The sequence below is a fragment of the Accipiter gentilis genome, chromosome 19 (genome assembly GCF_929443795.1).
Source record: "Accipiter gentilis chromosome 19, bAccGen1.1, whole genome shotgun sequence".
Classification (NCBI taxonomy): domain Eukaryota; kingdom Metazoa; phylum Chordata; class Aves; order Accipitriformes; family Accipitridae; genus Astur; species Astur gentilis.
This window is the reverse complement of record NC_064898.1, coordinates 21,932,089-21,959,947: the sequence shown is the minus strand read 5'-3', so window position 1 is coordinate 21,959,947 and position 27,859 is coordinate 21,932,089. Positions and strand designations below refer to the sequence as shown.

Genomic DNA, 27,859 nt, shown 5'->3' with positions numbered 1-27,859 from the left:
TATTTCACCCCTAGTTTTACATCACAGCTTTATCTATTAGCCAGTAGTTTCTAAACCTCAAAATTGCAGTACTCTCAAGTCTACTGATGGTGAATCCAAGTTATGAGTAATATGTGACAAATCGGGTATTGAGATTTGAGAAATTAGGGAACTAAGCTGTATTTAACTGTGTGAAAATAACTTAATGAAGTTAAGCGTTTCATAAAGACTTAACAAATACGCTGGATTTTCCGATTGTGACTAAACATCTCCTGTGCTATTTTGTAAAGGAGCTTTATTTAAGTAATGCTTATCTGGATCACTTGAAATATTAAACATGAGTCAATTAGGATTTTTCTAAGTTTTACCTCAAAACAGAGGGTGTAAAATAACAAGATCTACACCAAAATTTAGCTTGGGAGTGTCAATTCCTAGCAAGAAGCATAAGAAAATTTACTGGAATGAATGGTGTTGGCATGAAGGGAAATCCTGTGGTTTTATTTTATTCATGTTGTGACATATACATGGTCTATAAAATAAAAAATACAAAAGGTGGTTTTTATACTCATTCTGAGCTCTCCTGTATAATTGCCTTCAGACCTACACTAATTTACTGAAGAAGAGCTCTCCACATCAACCCTTTCTTTCTCCCTTTCTCCTGAAAAGAAACTTTTGAAATCTTCACTTAATGTTCTTTATTGCTTCCTGCCAAGCAAGCAGTCCTTCAGTCACAACATCCGTATGCTCTAGCAGCAGTGCCATTCTAGCAGCAGTGTTTCTTTTGCTTATGTAGGAAGTGATAAATTTGCATGGGTTAAAACTGCTCTGGTATTTCGCATATTTACTCTAAATATGGTACTTGCAGTAGCATGTAGCTCAGCTAATCCAGTTGCCAGCTGTGTACTGTGACATCAAGAGTATCTCTATTGTTTGTAACCTTTGTCAATTTTTAATAGTTAATTTAATACAATTTAAAGCACACATTATGAATCCTTAATAACGCTGTTTCCTAGTCAAATATTTAGTGTGTAAAAAAAGTTTTTCCACATTAATAGCTTGTAAAAGCTGATATTATTTTTTTTAATGCTGTTGGATAAGTTGATAATGAAATTCATATCATTCCTCAATTAGTTTTGTTCAAAAAAACCCCAACATACAAAACCAACTCACTGGTATTCAGCTGTGTGGCATAAGTTTCTAAAGTTACAATAGCAAAGTGGATTTCAAGACCCAGAATGGATAACATACAAAGTTTTCAACTAAACTCAGGTTACAAACAGAAGTGAACATGTTTTAAATATTGGGGATTTTATTTTTTTTTAGTTTTTTCTATGCCTTTAATCTGGCAGTAAATCCATTCAGAGCAGCTCTGTGATTTGTTGCTTTATCTGCCAAATCAGAAGATTGGGTTTCTTGGCTATCAAAAGATAGAAGTAGGTGTCTTCATGTTCTTTGGTGTTCTTACGGGCTGCTTGTAACTTGCTTTGCTGTTGGCAATGTTTGGATTCTTCTGGGATGGATAATGAGCTGTAATGTGATATGGCAGTGTTTCTGTACCTGTCTCCTGCTTTTCAGGTGTGTGCTTTTTGTTTTGGGTTTGATTTTGTTATGTAGTGTTGTGTCCCACTTCCCCCCTTCTCCCCATGTGTTCAGAAATCCATCAGCATTTTACCTACATTTGTTTGCAGTTGCACTTGGTCTTTTTGGCTGGTATCTCTGGTTTTGGTGACAAATAGGTTGATAATTAATTGGAAATCGGGCCACACTTGAATTTGATTTATTCCCTTCCTCTTTCCCCGTCCCCAGTATTGCCATCATAGTTGCAGCCATCATTGCAACCCATTTGAAACTTTATGAATTTTTCTGATCCACAACTCTGTATTCTTGACCTGACCTCATTTTTGATGTGAAATGTTAAAAGTTGTTTAAACTACTGTGACGGTTATACCACCATACTGAGAATGGTGGTGTAATTCGATTAGATTTAATTCTGTCCCTTTTTCTGTTTGCCAGAGCCCATTGGCGTTCATAATTCAGCAAATACATTGTTATGAAAAGATTAAAAATAACTTCCATTTCAAAATCAGTCTGCTAGGAATATTTACTTCATTATGTACAGCAGCTACCTAACAGCTGTAGTTCACAAAGCAATTCTTCATTTCTGTATTGTTGTAAAGCTAGTTTCATAGAGTCTAGCTTACTCATGAAATGCCGTCATCCTTTTCTGTCTTACAAGGGGTACTTAAGTTTAATATTTACATAAGTGATTGTGTCAGTTTGTAAGTTTTAGGGGTGAAATTCAGGTGTTTTACTTGCTGTTAAATTACTTCTTATTCATCATGAGCTATAGCTAGTACTGTTCAAATCACAGTTACAGATAAACAGGAAAAAATGCCTTTCTGAACAATGTCCTTGTGTTCATTTTTTTCCTCTTGACAACCAAGTTTGTTTATTATTTAGAAATACACTGTAATCCTTAGGTAGATTTTAATTCAGAATTAATTCTCAGGGTGACAGTCCATATCACTGCTTTCATTGATATAGACATGCTCTAATTAGCTGGGTTTTATTCAAATTACTGAATTTGAATTTATTACCCTTTTAATAAAAATTTCTGTAATATATTAATAACCTGTGTTAAATTCAATAAGAGCTATTTCTCCCTGGAGTGCTTGCATTTCAGTCACGAATGTCACAGTACAGCATTGCAGAATAAAATTTAGAGTATGAAAATTAAATGTGAAGTGGATTTTAATCATAGGAATGAAAGAAAAGTTAATGGAAACCAAATATGAACACTTTTGCAGTCCTGGGCTGTACTTATTTACAACAAGGATATGAAATGCATAGTAAGTTGCTGCATTTGATTAGCTGTCTGATGGAGAAGCTCAAGATGCACAACTCCTGGCTATAAACAGTTAGAAACACAGGGACTAGTACACTACTCTGTGGGAAATGATGGTCTGGATACAGACTTTTATTTTTAAGTTCTTGATAGTTAATAGAGAGCCATCTCAAACTTTCTTCCAGATCTGTTCTGTTGGAATACATTGCCACGACAGTAGCACTATTAAACCTATCAAATGTAATTAAAGCTAAAAAATAAACTAAGTAAATTTCCTAGCAAATTACTTTCCATTAAAAATACGGAATATCTGAAGTTTGTTTCAGTGCTGAATTTGGCATGTGAGTGGATAGAAATCTAGAGAAGCTTTTGTGTTAGTTCTCAAATACTGGGGAACAGCACAGTTAGGTTCAACCTCTGATGTTTGGAATTGCATTGTTACGAATTTGAAGCTCTTACATTTCCAGGGACTGATTTTCTGTTCTGTTTTGTTGGTTTTTGCTTTTTGTTTACACACAGTTATTTTGTGAGGAGACTTTCTTCAGATTTAATTATCTGTAAGTAAAATACAGTGCATTAGAGGAGATACTTTTGTCCTTATTTTAAACTGTTAATGAGGAGCCTCCGCAGACAGGAATGTGGTCAGCCTCTTGGTATGTAGTAGGGCTGACACAGGATGTTATAACACCTAGTTTTGCTATAGCTCCATATTCTTTTTAGCTCTCTGAGGTTTTAACCAGTGAACAAATCTTACTTGGAAGCAAATGGAATAACTATATTTTGCATTGTTAGAGCTTTTCTTCATGAAACAATTTTATTTTAAAGATAGAATCTGGTTGAAGTAATCTTTCCTTTTACTGAGGACCAAAAGGCAGATGTTATTTACTTCTGTTCTTGGCTTTAGTTTATCTTAGAGGCTGTTTGTGATAGGGACATTTCTTTGTGCATGGTAAATACAGAAATTCCTGTCTGAAAGCTGTGGGATATGGAGTTCTTTCTGTGTACAATTTCCCTTACCAGTCCAGTTTCAAACTTAAGGGTTTGCTCTAAAACTTTGTGAAACTTGATAACCACATGGTCACTAATAAAGTGCTCATGAATGATGTCTAAAACTGGGGGATGAGGGGAGGAGCTGATCTGGATTTATGGAACTCAGACATAACAGCATTGTTGCAAGCAGGTGGGTTCCCCTTTGTAAGGTCCTTTGCTTTATCTACTGAAAATCAGTAAAGCTTATTATATGGTGCTGGAAAATAAAACTTTGTTCTCCCTCTTCATGCTCAGTGAAGACCATTCCTGCTTCACCCTAACCTGTCTCGCAGTATATTTTAAAACTTTGAGTCTGAGCAGCTTTAACATGGACTGTAAAGGATGGTTTTGAACCTTTAGCTATTGTGCCCCTGTAAAAGGGTGCTATTCAAATGTGTGTTGAAGCTGTACTTGGGGTGAGCCAGGATGAGTTTTGTTTGCTCAGGGAGCTCCAAATATCTCATGGGAGATGTTATTCTGAATTGAAGAAGGAAGTAAAAGCTAAATTAGGCAGGCATTTCCAACATTTCTATTAATAGCATGGAGGATTTTAGCTGTTCCTTTCCTTGACTGCCTTCCTTCATGGGAGAGCTGCACACTTACAGTACATGAGTGTCAGTTGAAACAGTTTTGTGATGATACCTTAGTGTTGATGGGGGACAGGTGAATTTTTTTTTTCTTTGAGCACAGGTGCTCTGTTTTATTCAGTTTACGTCAAAATCTGATCCTGTATTGGCCAAAAGAAAAGGTGTGAAAGTGGCTGTCAGTGATAAATCTCCTTTAATGAGTTCACCTACTTTGAAAGTGCAAAATGTGAAATAGGTGGTATGGAATTGATGGAGCTTGCATTAAAATGGCTGCAAGAAGTATTCTTGATCCAGGTATCTTGAATTTTAGTTGCTTAAAAAAAAAAAGTGTTAATTTAGAAAGTAGTGACACTTAACCAAAATTACTAGAATTTTGCATGTCACCAAATATATTTTTGGTGGAAGAAGCATGGAAGGAGCAGCTTCATGTTTTCTTGCTATGCTTCTTTCTCCTGTTCCTGCTGGGAAAAATGAAGATTAGTCCCACTTAGGAGTAGACAGAAGCCATATAGAGATGGCTTATATGTAGATTGCCTTTCACATAAAGAAGTCACTTGTGTGATTTAGGGGAAAGAGCAATGGAAAGAAAGCAACACAATTTCACAATTTTATGTCTAGAATTAATTTCAGACTTTATGCTATCATCTCAGTCCCCATGCTTTGTTACAAAGCCGACTATTTTTCTTTCAGTTTTTCAGCATAGAGAAAGATAAATCTCAGACACATTCTGCAAAACTGTGTATTCAAACTGTTTTGTATAACATCAGGGAGTACAAAACTTAGCCTGTTTGATCTCTGAGATACTAGCCCAAGTACCCAACTGTGTAAACCTGTGCTGTGTGATTTTTCTGCCAGTCACTTTGTAGAAGGTCGGTGTTTGATTTTCATTGAATGATAAATATTTGAAGTTTGAGGATTAGCTGCTTTGCACATTCAGATAATTTGTCAAGAATTTTTTTTCTCTTTAAGAAAATGCACTGTATGATTTAATAGGCAAATAATTTAAATTGCTTTCCTCCTTGCTCTGTTAACCGAGATTTAGTAAGGAAAGTTTTGCAGGAAGCTTTGGGCAAGTGTTTTTGTTGCCCCTGCATTGTCAGTGGAGAAAGAATTCTTATGGTAAAATCTTGAGGGTTATTATTTTGGGGTTGACCAGCTTCTTTTATAGAAACTGCAGGAAAAAAAAAGTATTCCTCAGCAAAACTCCCTCAGGAAATCTGTATTTTGTTTTGTTGCTTACTAGCAGTGTGACTTTCTTAATTTTTGCCTTATTTTCCCCACTTTTCCCCTTTTTCCACTTTTGTTGGACTACTACTTATGTCATGGTTTATAAGCTCTTAAATCAGAACTACAATTTTCGTTAAGACCTGTTAAGCTCTGTTTAGTCAGCTAAAACAGTAAGCAATGATCTGACAGGGCACTGCTGTAGTTACTTCCTGAGAGATCAACAAAAAAGTAAGATATGCAGATTTTCCACACAAAATAGGAAATATGGCATAGCTGGATTATAGCGTGATGTGTGTAAAGTTTATTCATCCCTTGAATCTAATAAATGCTAGAATCTCTTGACAGTACAGCTTATTTTATACAACAAACTAGCATGAAGCTGTGACAAAAGAAGGCATTATTTCCATAAAACTATGTGTCTGTAATATTTTATCCCCCCCCCCCCAGTAATTAACTGGGCAGCCCTTTACTGTAGGTGAAGCTGTAGAGGATGGTATCTGCCAAGGAATATATCCTACGACGCATTTAAATATTTTTACAATTACATTGAATTTATTGTCCTATATAATTTCTGGTTTGCTGAGGACACCAGTACACTTAGTGTGCTGCAGGCATTACACAGTCTGGGAGGCTGCATAGTAGAAGATGTGTTTTGGCATGAGTGCCTTCTAGAAACTGGAAAACCTGCGATGTCAAGAAGGTCATAGTCTGACCAGAAAGCTTTGCTGTATGGAGGTGGATATACACATCTTCATCTGCAGTTTCAGCACTGATGGAGGTAGGCAAATACAGAGGCATAACTCCTTTAAATCAAATACATGTTTCCTGACAGCTCCCAAACAGATTCAGGAAAAATGTGCTGTTCTCACTCTGAATTAGATTCTGTTTAGAAGGAAATCTAATTTCCCAAGTCTTCTTTCAAAATGGGAGAGAATAACCTCTTCACAAATAGGTTACCTCCTGACTCTTCTGGTGACATGTTCACACAGTCTTCCACATCACTTTATTCTAAAAGATGCACCAAATGGTGCTGTTCAAAGGGAAAAAATGTCAATTACATGTGTGCGATTAGTTCTAAAATAACAAAGAGCAGGAGAACTTTTTGGTTTGAAAATCTGTTTAGTGAGATGTGGTGGCAGGAGGTCAGGCTTGTGCTAACGCTTGATGGTGGTTTCACTATGCTATAGAGTGATGGCACACATTTGCTGCAAACATCTAAGAAACGCCTAAATTACACTTGTGTGAATACTTTGTATATTCAGAAGATACATATATTTAGAAAATGTGCTAGAAGTGTTTACTGACAAAATGTGCTGTTCATGATGTCAGGTGTGTTGTCTCTGTTTTTCTGTAATGCAGGATTAAGGAAGTCACATATGGTGGAAGGCGGCATAGATACTTTGGCTGCCTTTGGGTATACTTTTTAACAGGTTTGATCTGAATCCCATATGGACCAGGTGAGCTCTGGGACTGGAAGCTTTGAAGACAGGCCATTTAGCTATATTACAAATGGTGGCATCGACGACTGTGTGACTTAATCCCACAAATTGAGATCAGGAGTTCTTTGCAGAATTGAGGAGGGTTAGATACTGAAGTGAACCATAGTTATGTTAAAGGCCAACCTTTTTGAAAAAATAAAAGTCATCTTGCTGCAAAACAACTGTAGAGTTGTGCTCATTGAGGATTTTTTGTTCTGCAGTGTCTGCTGTTGACAAAATGGCTTCTCTGTTCCAGTAGGCTGGGCGACAATAATGTGCAAGCTGCTAGGTAAGGGCATTTACGTTAGTACTTTGCATGAGTCTAGGAGGTATTCCAGAGCAATCTGCAAGGATTGGTTGCATGCTGTTGGCAATGCAACAGCAGCCTTTACACGTGTTTCACAAATCTTGTTTTCAACACATGTCTATTAGCACAACTTCTTTTTATTGTATGGAGGTATAATAGCTACGGAGTATTTGCAGACTAAGTTCCTTTGGAGCAGAAGGAAAGGGCTGTAAGTGCGTGCTATAACCAACAATTTACAGTATGCAAAGGCAGATGGCTTGGGCACTATTCATGTCGGAGAGAAAGATAGAGAACAGCATGCTAACATATTCAATGTGTACGTGGTGGTGAGGCAACCTGAGGTTTAATACCTTTGGCATCACATACTGATCTCTCTCAGGTACCTATAAACCATGTTAGGAGCCTTCTCTATGCGCCTTAAGGTAAAATCAAAGGATAAACTTGCATGTATGCAGACTGTTTGTATAAAATGGCTTCATGTTTGTAGTAGGAGATAAAAGTAGTGTTAAAGCTATACAATTTTCAAAGTAATTAGTCTTCATCAAAATAGAAATGTTCCAGCTGATGCAGTTCGTTGTGCTTCCATCCATCCACGTGTATGACTGTCCACACTATAAATATTATATTGGATACTTAAATATTTATTATAATATTTAATATAGTAATTAATATTATACTCTACTATATTAAACTTAAATATTTATTTCAATATTGAATCAGATGGCTGTCATTCAAAATCAAAGCCTGCCCAGCCACCTGTCCTAATGTATTCTCTAACAGCGCTGCTTATACAGAACCCTTAAGGTATGTACCTGCTTTCTGCCTCGTCAGAACCTAAAAAAGTGGATGCATCCTCAAGTGTTTGCAGTTATGCACTCTGAAAATACTGACTTAATGTTGAACAAATAACTATTCATAACTTTATTCATGAATGCATTGAAGCTAGCACATGATCAGTGAAAAAGAATATTTGTTTCTCCCTGGTTTAAATAGGCCAATGAGTTAAATACTCAGATTGAATGTACTGCTTATGCAAGAATTGTCATGTTAGTTGGCCGATACAGGCATTTTTCATCTTGTAATCAAGAATCACTTTTAGAATATGATTCATAGGCTCATTATTAAGCATGTTTGTAAAGATAGGATCAAGATTCTAAGTTTACAGATACTTTTCAGTGGGAATAATGTGCTAGTTTATATGTGGGAGCTAATACTTATTTTGGACTAGATTTTGTGATAAAATGCTTTTAAAAGGTAGTTGTAGGAATTGAAAGTAGAGCAAAAGCATTCAGTAGTTTTAGCATGTCTTGCGTATTTCTCAGCCTTAGGGTGCTGAAGCAGTAGTTGATTTGTCATCTTGTTTAGAGGAAGAACTTTAAGTCTTTTCTTAAGAGTAATGCAATATTGATAAAATTTGGAACTCTGCAAGGATAATGCTTTATCAGAAAAAAAATACTTGAATATCTGAAAACCTGTCATAAGAAGTCTTATTTAAATTTGAGCGGGAAAAAAATCTTACAAGTAATCTTATACATACATCTCTTTTTTATATGAAATACAGGCAATTAGAAGTTCACAAACTTTTTGAAATTTACAAACAATGTATGCATACATGGTGTGCAGGGAAAAAAGTTTGACAGCGGTGTTTGGCAGAAAATTTTTTTATCTTTGTGACCTGGATCATTCATGCTGGTAGATCTCCCCCTAGTTTAAACTTGTTAAACTTGGCATACATGTTTCAATACATGTGGGAGATTATAATTTTTGAGAGGTCTTTCAAACTGCTTCCATGGTACGTAGAAGGAGAGCAATGTTATCGCTTCGAAGTATGAAAAGATTTGAAGTCAGGCTTTCACATCCTCAGCCAAAACAGTTCTAATAAGCCATGGATTATTTGGTGTAGGCTGTGCTAACAGAAACCTCCGCTAGTATGAGCATTAGTTGGGAATGGCTGTTCACATTTTGTGCCCAATATAGGCTGTGACTCCTTTTCTTTGGACATTTTAGCTTGTATTCATTGCGCATGACTTTGCCATATATAAACAACATCACTATGTACGTGTGCTTAAAAAACTGTCTCTGTGTGGTGGATTCGTAATAAAAATGTCTATTTTTGTACTGAAAAGAGCTTATAACTCATTCTTTAAAATAACATACTAAGAAAGCTGTGATGAAAAAAAAACAACAATACCAGCAAAAATCCCTAGTGGAGACGTAGTTCACTGTGTCAAAACACTTCTTTTGCAGAAAGATTTGGAATCACTGATGGTCATTCATCTAAAGAATTTTTTTGCCAGTATGCTGTGTCCACTCCAGAGATCCATAACCTTTACTATCATAATAATTAACTTAAAAACATGCCTGTCTAACAGGAGAGAAAATGATACTGAGATGGCTCAAACATCAACAGGCCTTTTTTCTTTAAGCTTCGCAAGAGATAATTGTGACCAGGTATTTAGTACAGTTACTCTTTACTAGAGGAAAGGAATGCTTTTTTTTTTTTTCTTTCCTCCAGAAAACTATGCTAAGGAATATTTACTTTTGTTAGTTGAATACAAATTGGCAGGACCTGGTAAAGATCTTCTGAAATGAAATTTCTGATTCTAGCTTAAATAATTACTTAAATTTTTGGCGTCTGTCTCTAAGAAAATGTGAATACTGAAGAACAGCAGACAAAAAGGAATTGTAGGGAGAGAGAGGACCTGGAAAATTAGTCTTTAGAAAGATAACGTCTTTTAGATGCTTTGTATCGATTAATATTTTAAGATTTTAACAAAGATAGTTCTCTCCCATTACAACAACTGATCTTGATGGGTGCAGGTAACAAACATGTTTTTTTGGTGTGTTTTTTCTGCATGACTCTCAAACTAACTAGTGCATGGGAGAACTGCTTCAATATAGGCTGCTTGCATCACTTTGCCATCAAATTGGAGGATACTTAAAGCGGAGAATGTGTCCATATCTGGTTCTAATGATGCTTTTTTATTAATAACCGTTATGCTGGAATATACCATGTGTTAACAGAGAATAGCATTGTGCTGGGAAAGTTTGCAGCTGCTCTTCAGACCAAGATTAGAAGACAAAGTTACGCTGATAAATTGGAGTAGTACTCCATGAATGCTTTTAAGTGCAAAGTTCTAAATGGGTAAGGAAGGTGTCAAAGTTGAGTATATAAAAGAATTATCTGGAAGTGTGGCAGCACTACAAGAGGCTTTGGCTCATTTCATTTTCATTATAAACCACCAATGTGAGGCTGCAGGAAAGATGGGCGTCCTTCCATATGTCTATAGAAGATTGTATTATGGGACAAAGTTGTTTCCATTATATTTGGTGCGGAGGAGCTTCAGTATCCAGCTTGGGGCACTATATTTAAAAAAACCCAAACAAACAGAACCCCAAAAAATATTAGTGAAACTGTAGAGAATCCAGAGGAAATCAGCTGAATTAAGATGACTGGAAAGTTAGGAAACATCGAAAGAAAAATATATCATTAAGGAAGTAGATTACAGACAACAGTGTTTTTACATTGTGTTAATGGCTTTTATGCAGAATTATTCTATAACTCAGTGATCCTAAGTATGTATAACTTATTTTATTCATTCTGCTATGATGATCTGGTAATTCAGGTTATTTTCTTAAATTGAGCTTAACAGAATACCAGCAACTTCTCTTGGCTGGAAGCGTAACATGGTGATGCTTGCAGGGTGAACGGAACAGCTTAAAATTGTCATTTTTTTCCAAGGAGAAATGTATCTGATTAGATGAGCAGATAAGAGGAAGGATTGTGGTGTTGGTATATTCAGTTTCTAAACTGCTCTAACTTCTTTATGTGCCATCATTGTACAGTTAACACTTGTGTAATTGTGCCTGTAACTGTTTCTGGATTAATGAGACAAATGTAGTTGAAGTTAGAGTATTGTATTTACAGTATGTGGCTGGAGCTGTTGAGACAAAATTAAGCGGTATTTTAATGTTAGACTTTAAAGCATGATGGGGGTACTCGGCAAGTTTAAGAAATTATTTGGAAAGCAATGTTCTGCTATGTCTTGAGAAATTGATATTGTAAAGGTAGCTTAGCCAGACTTGTCATTTCTGCAGTATTTGTAACTAGGGAAGACTTTGAATAATCATTATGAATCATGACTCAAAATGGTAATTTGGCACCTACCTTTATGTGGGAATTAAGATGAAAAATTAAAAAAAAAACCCAAACAAACAACAAAAAAACCAAACCAAGTTGTTTGTCAATGTGACTACCTATCAGTTTGAGTTATGCTTCCCTTATTTTTAACTTCTTTTACTGTTTCATTTATTGATGCTCTGTTTGCTGATCAGTTTTGATAGTTACTCAGAGAAGTTTTCGTTGAAGCGGTTGCCCAGCTGAACCCATTTTTACCTGTATTTTTCACTGAAAGTATTGTAATAATTTTTTACAGTTCTCAAACGTAAGAAGTAAAGGTTAGTCAAAGAGTTGCTGTAAGAGTAAATCTAGACAGTTAGAGGTACCTGAGGCAATACTGCTGAGTTCACAGGGTTACTGTTGGAGATTTAAAGTAGTTTCTAAGAATTGCAATTAGAAATTGCAGTTTTAGGTAGGAAAGAGAACATGATAGTCTTATTTGAATTCGAAGAAAAGACATGATGCAACTTGATGAAATGAAAATATAAACTGTTGGCTGTAGAACAAGTTATTCTACATTATATTAAACCTGCTTTCTGCCTTTTTTATCCTGCTTATCTAATATAAATAAGATTAAATCACATTCCTTTTTAAACATGGAAAGCTCTGAACAGAGTGGGTCTTCTCAGATTTCTTTAACTCTTCCATAAATTATTTCCTGAGTAAATGTATCTAGCTCTTAGAATAACGTTATATACAGAGGAAGAATTTTCAGCTGGAATTTTTATTGTTAATTATAACAAATGTGTGGTCCAGATTTCCTTGTCCTCCACTCAAGGCAACTTGGGTGAAGCCACTGGGAATTTTGCTGTAGAAAACTCCTTCTAGTAAAGCAGTTTGGTACAAGTGGGTTTATTCAGAAGAGAAACAAAACTAAATTTAGAACAAATACTGTTTATGGCATGTTTTGTTTTAAACTGCAAATGTAGGTATTTTCTGGTAATTGTGAAAACATTTAAGTATCACTCAGTTTTCAAATACATGCTGGTTACATAATATTCTTCCATCAGATTAAATGATATTTACTGCCTCAAACTGAAATTTAACATCATTCACTTTTTCTAGCTTAATCACTTAAGTATGCCATTTGGGGTTTCTTTGTTTTGGCACAGGCTTCATTTGCGGTTACCAAACATATCTGAGGAAGAAATAAATTTTTAAAAATTGACAATTTTGCATGTTTGAATTCATGTTCAAAACTACTTTGATTATAGTTTTTAGACAGATTGTTTGGTTCTTTAGTTAAAATTACTTATTTACATCCAGGGGCTTTCTAATCCTATTTTCTATGTTTGAATAAGGTCATCACCTATGGAAGAGGTGGGAAAATATTTAGAAATTTACCATATGCATACATTAAGTTATTTTGGTTTAAAAAGTCAATTGGAATGTGGAATGAATCAGATTTGAATGTGTTAGGGTTCACTGTCATGAGAACTGTTAATCTGTAGAAGTAGATTTTAATACTTGATTTTACAGCCAATTTCTGTGTTTTGTTCTTATTTTAGTATTTCTGATTTCTTGTGTTTTTTATAAGTGTCCAAGATGCTTTCATGCATGGCACAGCTAAATTCTCTAGTGTTTAAATGTAGGTGTTTTCAAGAGGTTTTGCTAGAGTTCATAAACTTTTCAAATAAAACTGGTAAGTATTTGTGAAGTAATTTCAAGTTTTGGGGTTTTTTTTGAAACTGGATAAAATTAGAATAAGAAATGTCATAAGTGCTTGTTACCTTCATAATCAACTTGTCAAGGTGAGTGGAAAAAATAACTCCCATAATCCAAAATACTTGTCATCAGCAGCCAGTTGAAAAACTCTTCTCCTTGATACTTTATGTTGGATGTTTGAAAACAAGGGACTATCTTGACTTGCCTCCTATTCAAGGTAGGAAGATGATCTGTTGTGGAAATTTGAAGAAAATAATGCAACCAGAAAAAGATCTAATATAGAGAGATTAGGTAATTCTAATCTTTAATGTTAAACTTCACACAAACCAGCCAGGCTAAAAAGAAATTCTTAGTTCAGCAAATGACAGAGTAAAAACTGACCATGGAAAACTTGCAGCTGCAATTCAGTTTCTGCTGCGTTCGAGATTTGCTGTCAAATGTTCCATTAACTTAACCGGAATGTCTGTTTGTTTGTTTGTTTTTTTCCTCAATAACACCTATTTTCCCTATTGCGTAATGCTTTTCCATGTCCTCCTGGAAAGGGAAGATGTGGCAGGCATGTGTGCCTTGCCAGAACCTGTGACGGGTCTATTTAAAGTCAACATGGGTTCATAGATCTTGTTAGCTGTTTTGGGGGGTGGGGGGAAGTAATCCCAAACCCGTAAAATTTCTTTAGATATAGTAAATTAAACTTTACACCTCCACTAGTGCTTGCTGTAAATGTATTCCTAACACAAAACCAAAGGAGGGAATTTTTTGTCTAGTGGCAAACTTCTTATCGGCATAATCATGATTACTTCAGATCGTTAACCAATTTGGTGCAGATTTGCTGACTTCTGATCTTTGAAATTTTTCACCTAATTCCTAAAGACAGTTGACAGTGTTAGGTGCTGCTACACTGTGTCATCATGTGGGAAACGGTCCTGTCCCTGCTGACATTCTCATCCACCCCTTGGTAATGCCTCACCTGTGGAACTGTGCAACAGATGTTTATAGTCAGCATTTCTGTTTCCGTTAAGATTGCTTACCAAATGAGGGAACACCTCACGTTTGTTGCTCTGTTCCAGTGATCAAATATTTCTCTAGAGTGAGAAGTATTAACATAAGAAAATGAGCCTAACATAGTGGAAAGTGGTGTAACTTGGGTGTTGTAAGGTATGAATTGAAATCTGTACAGCTAGAGAAGGGAACTGAACTTGAGCCTTGGCAGAGCAGACAGCTATATGGTGTGGTGGGTTTTTTTGCTTCAGCTGTTGGGTTAAGTGGAGACACCGGAATTTTCACCACTGTATGTGATTTTCAAAAGTGTAATGAAATGAAAGTGTTTCAGCTTTGAATGTTCTGTCTTTTGGAGAAACTGCTCCTCTAGAGGAAAAAATGATCCTGTATCAATAGCTTTTAGAATCTCAAGCACTGCATTAAAATCTATGTACTATGGCCATGTATGGCCATAGGTGAAAGGGGAAAAGATTGTTTGTAAGCAAATGCACACTCTTCAGTAGAATTATTTTAAGTGTAGAAAGTGTCCCATATTCCACCATTAATGATTAGCAACAAGTGTTCTCTCATGCACGTAGAATGTCAGCCACTAGCATGTTATCTCCTCAGTTTGAAAGCTAATCCATGTGCTAAATGGATTGTGTTCCATTGAACTCCTCTGTGTGGACATAATTTCATAAGAATAATTACTCAACTCATTGAATAAATGTTCTATGTTTCCTTTTATATTTAAGAAAGAAATGGCTTTGCAATGTGTTTTGGCTTCGGTTATAAATTTACCAATTAGGTAAACTTGATCTGATGCATATTTGGTTTACACTTTGGATCCATCAATATGTATTTAAATTCTAATAATGATTTTTGGCTTTAATCCTGTTAAGAAAAGATGAAATGTTAAAGCAAATGAGAGCTTTCTGACAGCTTCATGGAGTTTGTTGGGTAACTTCACTTATGCTCCTGGCATGCTGAACTTCTGGTAGTTTGTATTTTAGAGTATTTAGATTATGATTATTCTGGAAGAGTAGGGTATTAAGAATTTTTCCTGTTTCAAATTTTAATTTGTGTGTGATTAAATATGCATCCCTTTTATCATAGTATTTTTCCTTGTCTGGGCATTGAGTTTATCTGAAATAAAGCCGTATATGCTATCTGAAAAGCATGTAGTCTATTCAGAATGACCTTTAAGCTTTGACAATACCTTGTGGTAGGGCAGAGATATGTAACATGCAGATCTGCCCAAAGGTAATGATACAAAGAAATCAGCTGTTTGCTTAATTTAATAGGGTGGTATTTTAATAATCTTAAAAAAAATAGATCAAAGAACTATTCATATATAGGACTTGTTATTAGGCATAGCTGTGTAAATGTGTGTTTGTGGAAGATCACAGAATAAATTGGAGACTCCTGTTGAACCTGGCTAAGCATGTGCATATTCTGAATAGGTAAGCTCAGGCTGTTAACATATGGTTTACTTGATTAATCATCCGTAGTGTCTTTTTTATGTTGATTTTATGTTGGCTTGGGAGAAATCATACATTTGTTTAATGTGGTAAAGGTATACATGCCTGTCTTTAATCATGCCTTGTACTTCTAGTGTTCGTTAGTCTCTGAAGTTAAAATAAACATTAAGGAAAATTTTGCCACTTCTGTTGTTCAGATGGCCATTTCCATATTGAATCTTGCACTAAGGTGCAGTCCTGCGTTTGTGACACTAATTTCTGTGACCGTGGGGTGAATGTCAAACACAGGCCTGATTCCTATAAGAAGCTGTTTTGGGGGACACTAAGTTTTTGTTACAGTAGTACCTTTAGCAGGGATCAAAAGAAAACATGCCATCCGAGCAAAGCCACTCACATAGTAGATAGCTTCAGTGTGAAAACTGGAAAGTTTAAACAGGAGTGGTCGTAAAGTGGTCTGCTTGTCTTGTGGAGCTCTTCTTTTTGAGCTCTGTTTTTTAATATCTTTTTAAAAATAAATAAATTGGGCTAATTCTTACAAAGCAAACTTCTTGAGTTTCTGGCAGGGCCTGTGACTTATTTTATTTTCTAGTTGTAGTTAGTCTAAAAATTGTATATGAGCTGTTTCCCAGGATTGCGGTACTTGTTTCCTAATCGTTTTCCAGTCAACTTCATAAAACTGCAATATGCACAAACGTGTGAATCAAGAGCAAAGTGCTCTTATTCTGAAAATTTTTTTGGTCCTGTTTTAGACTAAATTTAGCCAATCTGGAAGCAACATATATTGCCGTATTTTCATTAATTTTTTTCATCTGCACTGGGGTAATGAGCTCCTTCATTGCAACTGTTACTTGGAGATGCTGTTCCATGGATCACTCATTCTGCTGTAGCTTCCCAATTTACGAAGGCAGTATGTAATCTAGAATAATTTCTATTCCCAAGTAATTTCCACATAAGTGTTTAAAAAACCTTATTTTGCAGCAGTTTGTCCCGGGCAAGCTCAACTGCCTAATCTTGCACCAGAATTGTCTTACCTTTTTAGTCGTTTTATCAAACATGAATTCAGATTCAATGAGATGTAGAGAATGGGTGGGTGACTTACTGGGCAAAGCAGTTCAGCATTTTCAGGCTTTTTGGTGTTTGGCCAAACCTTATTGTATGAGGGGTTGATTTCATTTGAATTTCATCTGTATCTGACAGAATGTGTAAGTAAAGAATTAACTAACTAGGATGTAATTTACCTTACTCTCCCTTTATGGTTTTGGTTTTGTTGTTGTTGGTTTTTTGGTTTACTGAAGAACGTAATGTATTTAACTCTTGGCACTGTATGTGCCTACTAATGTTGAATGATCAATATTTCAATTGTCTGCTTACTGGATGGATACTGTCTCTCGCATTATAAAAAGAAACAACTGTCAGCATGTTGGAAAATATAACCTCTTATGTGCTCGCTCTAGATAGCATCTTTGGTATAATAGATGAAAAAGCAATCGTTAGCAAGATGGGAATCTGTCACAGTTGTTTGACTTATTTTGGAGTAACTAGAGGTTTGGGCACGCTTTCTGGCCTGCAAGATCTGGTTCTTGTAAATGTTTTTAGGTTGATACTTACAGATAGAAACGTCGTTCAAAATGAGAGGTATAGCTAAACCATTGGAAATAATCAGTACACGAAGTACATAATTCTGGCTTACATTCAGGTTACTGCAAATGATACAGTCTGAGTTAGTGAAGCCTATTTTCACACCAAACTTTTATAGTCTTACTGCGAATTAATATGGGTAAGATTCTGGAAAGAAATTCATAAAAACATGTTCATCTTGCCTGATGGATCTTTTTGTGGGGAAATAAACTAGTTTTTCATAGCTTTGTCTTAGGAGGCTGCTTAGTGTAGAATGAGGTTCTTCTGCACGAGGAGTCGGGTCACAGGCACATGTTGAAAGCACACGTGTTCTCCAGGATAATTTGTGGCAGATGCCTTTGATGTATTGCCATCTAGCCTGACTGCCTCATGTTTGCTCTGGGTTAAGAATCATATAATCACTTACCATGGGTTGGCTAATCCACATCTACATGCCTAGTGTGGATTAGATGCTGTACTTCAAATGAACATCATAGCCTTGTAGTAGCTGCTTTGTGTAGATGATCGCTGCTCATTTCTTGGATATGAATCTTCAGTCTTGCTGTACTTTTACTGTTCTTTCTGCCTTTGTAATTCTCTCTACCTGTAACTATCAAGTGTGTAAAGCAATGAATTGTTTGATTCTTTCCTGTAATGAAGGCTGAACAGTTGTAAAGATTGTAGTTATCTTCGTTGGGAGTGCAAGTAACATTCTTTTTCTTACCCAGAGTATCATGCAGTATTTTATTGCATGTTTTGTACTAGTGAACTTCAACAGGGTTAGGCAATACAGTTGCTTTTGTAGAGGTGCAGTTGCAAATCTTCAATGTTACTGAAACGTCTGTAGCCCAGACCTTTGTTTGCAAAATCTTTGCTTTGTTGGAAAAATGCCATAAACTCAAACAGAACTGGGTTATGTGAAAGTCATTTAGTGGTAAAAATTTAAACTGTTATAACAAAAGTAGAAGAAACTAAACCCTATTTAAAAACAAACTAGTACTGGTTTTTAGGAAAGTCTAGTTTTGACATCCCTGCTGAAATTTGGTGTATGATTTTAGTGTAGGTAGGTAAATGGAGATTGTCAAAACAAAAGTCTTATCAATCACTTAAATACGTCTAAGGTTTTGAAATCTTCACAATTATACTCCTGTTGGACTATTCTTTTGGACTTTAACTTTACTTCGTAAGTCACTTGTTTGTTTTTGCCTGTCTCCATTTTCTCATTCTCTTTCCATAGACTGTACTTAAAATTGTAGATTACTTTAGGTTGGAAGGGACCTCAGAAGGTCCTCTAATAAACTCCCTGCTTAAACCATGTCAAAATTTAAAAGGTCTGATTGCTTATGGGCTCTAGTGCCTGATCACTTTCACTGTGAAGATTTTTAATTTCTTGATCTGATAAGAATTTCCCTTGTTGCAGCATGACTGCTGCCTCTCATCCTTCTGCTGTGAGCCTCCAAGAAACATCTGACTGTGAAGGTAGCGTGTGAATTCCCCCTCCTTGCCTTTAGCCTTCCATTTTACAGATGGAATAAACCCACCTCCTTCAACTGCTTCTTGTGCATCATGTACTCTAAGCCCTGGCCATTCTGATGGCCTTTTTCTGGGCTGTCTCCAGCTATCCCTGTGGATATGACTCTGCGTTCATTGCTGTCTAAGCTTCCCTCATACAACTGTCCCAGCCAGCTGCAAGCTTAACTTAAAATTCTTGTTAACTGCTGCCACCTTTGAAACAATGATCAATGTTTATTATTTAATATCTGTATGCCATGTGTCTTATGCTGTGGAAGTTTTAGCAGCTTTTAGGTGGTTTGTACTTCCTAGGAGTTCCTTTTCAGCTATGAGGTGTTGTGGGCATTAATGCAACAGGTCAATAAAGAGAGTGACTTTACTTTCTGTAGTTTTGATGGGGGTAGTAAGCATTCAATCCTCCTCCTTCTCTCCTATGACAAGATGGAAGATGAAACAGTCATCACACTTTTACCAAGGGTTATCCTTTTTTGCTTGATTTCGGTTTTTGCTTGGTTGGGTTTTGTTTTTTTCTAAGGTTAAAGCTATTACCCTTAGTGCCATGCCCTTTGGTTATATACCTGCCTGTGGTATTGCTCATACCATACCCAGTAATGAGCAGTCTTGAGATATGTTGCTTTGGGCATTTATGTTTCAAAATACGTAGCTAGTATTTTCATAGGTGGGTGTGAGACGAGTTGTGTAAAGTGTAGGATGTGAAAATAATTATATATTTGTTTGTTCCTCTCACTTAATGAAGGGTGTCTGTGGGAATAGGATAAAAAAGCAAGAACACTATATATGACAGTCTTTCTGAACAGGCAGTGCAGCAGTGTGGGATGCAGGGTACTGTCTTCTCTTCTGCTGCGTCTGTACTATGCTTCTTATGCTATGGTTAGCACAAAAATTGCTGATCTAATTTGGATTTAACTGTGCGAATATTTCTTTATCTAATTAGCATTGTCCATGCAAATACTTTCAAAGAAGCTTTTAGACAGATGTAACTTTTCTGAAATGTATATGATGTAGGCACTTTGGGGTATCAGGACATACCAGATTATTAAGCATCTCTGTTGTTCAACCTGCATTTTGCGGAGAAAGAAACTTCATGTTTTGCTAAACTTAGTTTGTAGTAACTGTGGTATCGCAGTGACTCTTTCCCTTGTTTGCATTTACAAATTTAATTCCTTTCATTCAAGGCTAGACTTGCCAGTGTTACTTCTGTCTTGCCTGTGTTCTCTCCCAGTTGGCTACTACTAGTTCTCCTTCCTAACGTGCCTGCCCTCTCCCCCCGCCTTCCCCCAAGTTCATTCGTATGCTTTTCGCATAAACACTCATCAGTTCTGTGAGGGATGATTTTCTGCTGGGTTACAGAGCCTGTTTTCTTTTGCACACTGCAAGAGATACCAAAACATGATTTGGAAGTCCAATGGCGTTTCAGAAAACATTTCTTCCAGCACAAAATATCATCTAGAATAGCAATAGGTTTTTTTAGTAATTTTAGATGGTGGATTTTCAAGTGGCACCTCTTTCTTTGTTACTGTTGACTAGTTGGTAAATGTTGCATCTAAGAACAGAAGTTCTCGCTTTCTAATATGCATTTGCACCTCTTATACCAAAATGTATGACTTGACATCCTGTTATGCATATACCTTTGTGTTTAATGTGCGTACCTGCCAGATAGCCTTGCACAAAACTGCTTGTGTTATTACTTAGGTGGGAAGACCTGAAGATCAAGAAGCTGCAGGGCTTGGTTTTAATGATCCAGTTCAGAGCATGTCTCTTGCTGAGTAATATCCTAGCATTGTCTTAACAGCCCCAAATCATCATCCAATAATAGATAACCGTGACTTAAAAATGAGGTCATGAATGCCTGTAGTCATCAAGTCATCACAGTTTTACTTGTAGATAAAGGAATGGCTAATCTCTCCATCTCATTACGTTTTGAATGTGCAAATCATTTCCTGCTTGCTTCCTTTAATAATTAAACTTGTAAATAGCAGCTTTTTCAGTTCTGACCATACTAGTTCTGAGTTTGTGGTAGCCATGCTTACCTGCTGCTGGGGCTGAAGGAGGGTCCTGTCTTTTAGGAGTCCTTGGTGAATGATTGTTCATAGCAAGGTATAAAACTGTCTTCAAAGGTTAAACATTTCCCTTCAGATTAAACGGATGTTTCCAGTTAAAACTCTAGTAGCCCACAGACAGGCAGGCATAGGGCTTACTCAAGCCTTCATCCTTATTGAGCTATGGCCTTTGGCAGGGCTGGCAGTTTGAGTGAAAACTGCTGTTTTATTTTTGGGGTGGTAATAGTAGTAAAATGTCATCAGTACTGTGTTGCATTAAGTTTAAGCTTCAGATTGAATGCTAGCAAGCTGTGTTACATCGCATTTGGATGTTAATATAGTTGCTTCTATTGTATTTATCACTGTAGCATCACGATCTTAAGTCATCTCTTCCTTCGTTGCCACTTGGAAATAAGTTACTGGATTATTACATTTTATTATATTGGTTGTATTATAAGCATGGCTCCTTGTGGTTATACGGTTGTGACAGTAGCAAATCTAGAAGAAAGATAGGGTAACTTTTTCTAACAACTATTTGAAGAGTCACTAGATCTTGTCTACTGGAAGTCCAGGTTAAGCAAAAATTGGATAGCTTTGTTTTAGCTAGCCAACCTGCTAACCATCTTTTCCGTTAACAACCTGCTTTGTTGTAACTAAATTCGTCTGTCAGCTTCTGTAGCTAGGGGCTCATTTTTTCACTTCACGTTTCCTGTGCCCTTTTGAAGGTGTTGATTGCATTGTATCAAGACTAAGCAGTATTTTAATCTTTTATTACTCACATCGAACCGATGTCTAGAAGGGTTTACTGGTCCATAAAGAGGCCAGAAATCTGAGATTTACAATTAATTCTAGGCATGATTTTCCAGTAAAACTTGATTAAATGGTAGCATGTAAGAATTACTTTGCTATTAATGCTTTAGATGTTTGAAAGCTGGGAGTTGTTAGTCAGAGATGGTGTAAATCATTATAATATTTGTGTTCCAGGACCTTCTAAGGCAACTGCAAAAGCAATTGAGGACCAGGAATCTTGGCAGCGAGCAGAGTGGATTTTGTATTACGAGGTTCTGGTAGACTAGTGCTTTTCAAGTGCTAGACTAGTGCCATGGTGCTTTTCAAGAAATAATTTATTTTACTGGAAAGCCCCTCAATTTTCATAGAAAATATTACTATATAAAATGAGTGTACTGATTTTTTTGGGTATGTTATTAATTTTCCTTCACAGAACTCATAATAATAAAAATTTCTGTATTGCAGATTTAATCCAGTGCACAAATGAGATGAATGTGAACATCCCACAACTGGCAGACAGTTTGTTTGAAAGAACTACCAACAGTAGCTGGGTAGTGGTCTTCAAATCTCTCATCACAACCCATCATCTAATGGTGTATGGAAATGAGGTAATACAAAAAAATGATACATCTGAGAACAGTTACAGCACTTCATTCCTATAAATGTCAGCTAAATGCTTCTACTAATTATCTTTGTAAGAATATCTGTATTTTTACCTTTTTCTGTCTTGACTCTGCATGAACACAGGTCTCATTATATGTTTGTCTACTTAGTTTGTTTCTACTTTAAAGTTGGTAATTCTAGAATCAGAAGTCAGTGTCCTGAATGCTGGAGGTACCTCTTTCTGTGGTGTTATTCTAATAATAAGAAACAAACCAAACAAAACCAACAGAAATTATCTTGAATGGAATTCTGAAAGCTGAAGATAGAAGCATTTTTTGGTTCATGCTCTAGCTAATTCAGATGGTCTTTTCCCCCAGACAACTCGATTCTGAGCAGATTTCCACCATCACCCCTTAAACTTTTGCAGTGAAGGCAAATGTGTGCCTGTGAGCTGGCTTTGAGTATGAGCATCTAAGTAACACCAAATACTGTAGAACAATTAAACAAAACCCCAATTTAAACAAAAAGGAATAAGCAGCTTTTGTTCCACAACTTGAATTCCTTCGGGGCCTTATATTTTCAAGATGCCAAGCATAGCAGCAGCTTGAATTTTCTGCATTTTTTAAAAAAACAAACTATACTTTAAGGCTCTCTTAGAAAGTGTTTGTAAACATTCCTTTTTACTGCAAACAGTCAGTGTAATGTAAGCTATATGAACTTTGGAATTAAGCTTTAGAAATATGAAATTTGGAATTAAGCTTTAGAAAATTACAAGTAGGATTTTGTGGAGAGGACCAAAACTTTTCATTTCAGGTTGCATTCAGAGTTCTTATAGGTCATGTAACTGCTTCCTCTGGCTGACTGGCTGTGTTGTGAAGGGTTTTGAGTTTTAAAAAAATACATAGATACTGGTTTTTCTCTTGCGGTTCACCTATGGAGTATTTCTGGTCTTGGTGAAAATCTATACTTTGAAGCTAAGTAAGCCACAAGAGGGCAAACTTCTCATGTTGACTTTAAGCATTATCACTGGGATAATTGACACTTTCCAAAACAGGGTCTATACACTTTTGCTGTGCTTGCACTTTAAGTCATATAAATTTTAAACTGATACCAATACGCTTCACAGTAATTAAAGGTATTTCATGGGACCACTTTCTGAAATACTCTCCATTTAAGAATAAAACTGCCAAACGTTTTGCTTGCCAAATGTGTTACAGAAGTAATGAGGGTAAGATTACTGCTCAAGATGAAACTTTTCACAGCTAGAAGTACTACTTCAACAATGAACATGGAAAGTGAGTGCTTATGAAAATGTCTAGAAGTTTATAGAGAATCTGTAAATCCCTTTGTAAGACTGAAAAGCATTTGGTCCTCCAGCTTTTGTTTAATTCATTTATAGCTAGGTACTGAGTGCTTTTACCCTTCTCCAGTGTTTTTTCTATGTAACCTATGTATTTATGCTAATGAAAAATATTTGGTAGTACATGTTACACTAATCAGAACTATTTTTTCCTCTGTCAAAATGTTATTACAAATGAAAGATTGGTATATTTTTGTAGCAGCTCTCTATACAGGGCTTCATAAGACAAAATTATTTTTCTTACTAAATAAGATGTGGTGCCAGTGATCTGAAATGTCTTTACAAAATGAAAATAGCATCATTCATTTTTCTGAAACATAATTCAGAATTATGTGTAACTAATGACATGTACTAAGTGTGATACTGTGTTAACGTTTTATAGGGATTCTTATGTTTATTTAACATTTGATTTATAAGCAAACTAATCTTTATATCACCTTATTTTCATATTTATGCTAAGTACTATTAAAATTGTATGATGAGCAAAGATGCCTTGCCTAATTGGTAAAATGAAATCAACTGTTATAAAATTGAAGTTAGTGAAACGATTGTGAGCATGTAAAATGAAAATGTATTGGCAGTGATTTTTTTTCAGGAGTTTACAGTTCCATATTTTGGCTTAAAATAAACAAGAGTCTTTCAGTCAGAGGCTTTTATGCAATATCTACGTGACTTTGACTTTGTTCACAGATTTTTACATAAATAATAGTAACTAGCTTCATTTGAAAATTTAGCTGAGTTTTTGTAATAGTTTCCAGATTTGAAATCAGTCCTAAAGCATAAAAACTGAATTTCATAAGCTGAATTAAAGGAGTTTCTAGTACTGTTACCTCAGTTCCAGCTCATTGGTAATATAGTAAAAGCATTTAAATTTTTCCTTTCTAGCGTTTTATCCAGTATCTGGCGTCCAGAAACACATTGTTTAATTTGAGCAATTTCCTAGACAAAAGTGGATTGCAAGGTAAGGTGTCTTTTTCATTAAAAGTTAGTACTGTGCTGGGGGATTGTAAATACAACTTGGTAACGCTAATGGACTATGTAAGTTAAGAAGTAATTTTTCTGTTTTACCCCAGACTGCATTTCTTAATTTAATTTAAAATGCTATTGTGGCATGGCAGAAGCTGTCTGCTGGAGGAATTTGTTGCATCTTTTAGGAAAGCCTTATTTATACATGCATCTAGCTTTCTTAGCTAAACAGATCTGACTTGGTATTCCTTCTAATTCTGAAGAGGTTTCTCCATTTGGAGAGGTATATTTTGACTAGTAAGTTAAATTTCAAAAAATACATCATATGTACATCAGATACAGCATATCAGTGAGACAAGAACTGTGCCTAAAAAAATAAATAACTTTTTGGGAAATTGTTCTAAGACCATTCTGTCCATCTTTGAAACTAATTCTATGGGCAAATACGTTTTTCTCTGGTTCAGATTTTTCAGCTGAAACACCCTTCCAAACTGTTATGCTGCTGTTCACTGCAGTTCTGATCATACATGTAGCTGTTATCTTTATTTATTTATTTATTTATTTATTTTTCCTCCTGAGGTGGTTTCTTCCTTTCTGCATTACTTTTTATATAGCTACTTCTAATTTTCGCCACAAGTGTACTACACCAGGCACACAGAGTGGTTGCCTGGGGACAGAAACCTTCTCAGTGATAATGAAGGGTCTACCAAATTACTTCATTTTATTGAGTCTTAACTTCCATGGTCTCAGGATAGATTCTGAACAGATCTTTTTCTTATTCTGTGTCCTTAGACTGACAGTTATAAAAATATTTCCTATTGCCACTGTCTTTAACATAGGAAAATTTCTGTCATGTCTTAATGTTTCCTTCAATGCCTTTTTTTCTCTAGTCAGTTTTAAATGGGAGAATGTGTTCTGGAATTGACGTTTGCATCTTTGCGAATGCATCATGTAATTTTTTTGATAGTAACTTACATCGTATGAGAGAATGTGCATAAAAATACTTTGTTTGCTTTTGGAAGTAATTTCCTTAGGAAGTTAAGTGTAAACTTCTATGTAGTTCAGGTCTTCTAGATATTTGCAGTATTGTCTGTTTGATTTACATGGTGAATACGATGACATACATGGTTTGTTTTGTAACAGATTAACTATACAAAATCAGGCCAAAATGTAATGAAGCTGTCTTGTGTTAGTATCTTGCGCTTTATTTAGAGTAAGGTTCTTGATCTTTAATTGACTAGGTAAGTAATAAGCATCTGAAACTTGTTTTTTAGGTTATGACATGTCAACATTTATCAGACGGTATAGTAGATATCTGAATGAAAAGGCAGTTTCCTATAGACAAGTGGCTTTTGACTTCACAAAAGTAAAAAGAGGGTAAGGACTGTATTTTGCTTCTCTTATCTTGAGGTTTTGTCTTATGTCCTGCAATTCAAGTGGAAAATACCAATGTTGGTTCCAGCTTAGTACAGACAGTAATGTCTGCTTTTCTCAGTTGAGTATCTCCCATGACACAGAAAGGCTCAAGTGCCCAGTTATGTATATTGCAAAAATATTTTGCTTCAGTTGTTGTGATTTTACTTCTTTAAACATTAACAGTTCAATACAAAGAACTGAAAAATGGTATGCATCAAAGTAGTAGATGCTATTCTGAGTTTGTCTACAGGAATTAAAATTTCCCCTGCAAAGTGGGAAAGCTTCTTTAAGAGAAATCAGTTGTTTGAGAGTAGGTGCCTGTTTACATATAAAATAACACAGTGCAGAGCACCAGTAGTTGGGTAAATTGCACGTTATAGTGGACGATGGAATTAAGCTGGAGATCTCTTCCATCGGGAAGGCTGGAGAGCATGTACTGGTCATGGTTGAAATCTTTCCATCTTTGTCCATCAACTGTGTATGCAGTGCTTTTTAAAGTTTAAAAATGTAATTTTAGTTTTATGTTTGGGCATCTTTTATCATCCATACACAGGATAATTTATATTTATGCTAAAAACTTAATTCTTAACCCACAAAAATCTCAACTTAAAACAGTTAATGAGTTACCTGCAGTAGTGGGCTGTCTAATGATACCTTGCATTAGTATTACAAAGGCATTTGAAATTGGCCTGAGGACACTGTCCAGATCCCTTATACCTCCTTGCTAATACTGTACAGTCCATTTTGTTTTGAAATGTGATGGTAAAGTAAAAGGGGAATGCTTGGGCTCCTTTTGCTCTTTCTGCCTTTAGAGATGATTGGAGTCCCAACAACACGGAATACTTAGCCTTTTCCATGTATAAGATGTGTGTGTGGTCAGGTGGCTGCAGGTACACTAGAGAGAGAGGCAGTTGTTCTATAATCAGGTGTTTTAGGCCCAGTGAGGTGAATTATTTAGGCCACAGCACATGCCTGGAGGTCCTTCTGTGAGCCAGCAGGAATAACTGCTCTGGTGGCAGCAATCTACCTTTTTCACACCTCAATTTTTCTCAGGGACTCTGCACCCATGCCCTGCCACATTAAGTTTATTGCAGTTGCTGTTTGCTGTTAGCAGGGAGCATACAGCATGAGTGGAAAGAGCAGAAAGCTGGAAGCAGTGTGTTCCCCGTTGCCTTCCAGCCTGGAGAACAGCCACAGCCTTTTCTGTGCAGATGCACTGTGAGATTTGCACTTGCTGGAAACATTTGGTTTGCTGTGTGCATGCTGATGAACTGCAAGGCTGTCTGATTTGTCTTACAGAAAGCAGTTGTTTCTTGTCACTGAGATGATTTAATCTCTTCATCTGTTGTTTTCTTGGTTTTTCTTGGATATTTTTGGTCTTACTCTATTCAATCTGGACAACTAATAAACAACAAAATATTGGTAGTCAGCTATTAAAAGGAGGTGTCATGTAATCTCTCTAATCTTTCTGAAAAAGCTTGAACACATATTGCTACATTTGTTTATTCTTTCTTACTGCTTTTAGTTGAAAAGAAAATCATCTGAACTGACACAAAATAATGATCAGGTAATTGGAAAAAGCATAGGTAAAAATTTGCTTCAGAAATAACCTTCAGAGCATTTTTTTGGTTACCTGATGCATCATAGCTCTGCTATGTTCCTGAGCACTATCAGCTTCATTTCCTCTAAATAAAAATTCATCTTGGATTCATATTTTGGCTAGAAAAAAGTTGTTGCTTTTGTACACTGCAGTTATTACAGTTGTATTGGCTAGACAGCA

The 27,859-nt window shown here is 35.9% G+C and overlaps 1 protein-coding gene across 9 annotated transcripts in view; it reads left to right on the top strand.

Moving 5' to 3' along the window:
- Positions 1-27,859, top strand: part of PICALM (phosphatidylinositol binding clathrin assembly protein) — a 69,384-nt gene that overhangs the window by 6,297 nt on the left and 35,228 nt on the right. For all 9 annotated transcript variants that reach the window (XR_007508815.1, XM_049822860.1, XM_049822858.1 and 6 more), the window contains exons 2-4: positions 22,200-22,342; positions 24,583-24,658; positions 25,938-26,040. Coding sequence is in view for 8 of the 9 variants with exons in the window: in XM_049822860.1 (XP_049678817.1) it covers positions 22,200-22,342; positions 24,583-24,658; positions 25,938-26,040 (322 nt within the window). In the remaining variant the exon portion in view is untranslated. The remainder of the gene's footprint in view (positions 1-22,199; positions 22,343-24,582; positions 24,659-25,937; positions 26,041-27,859) is intronic.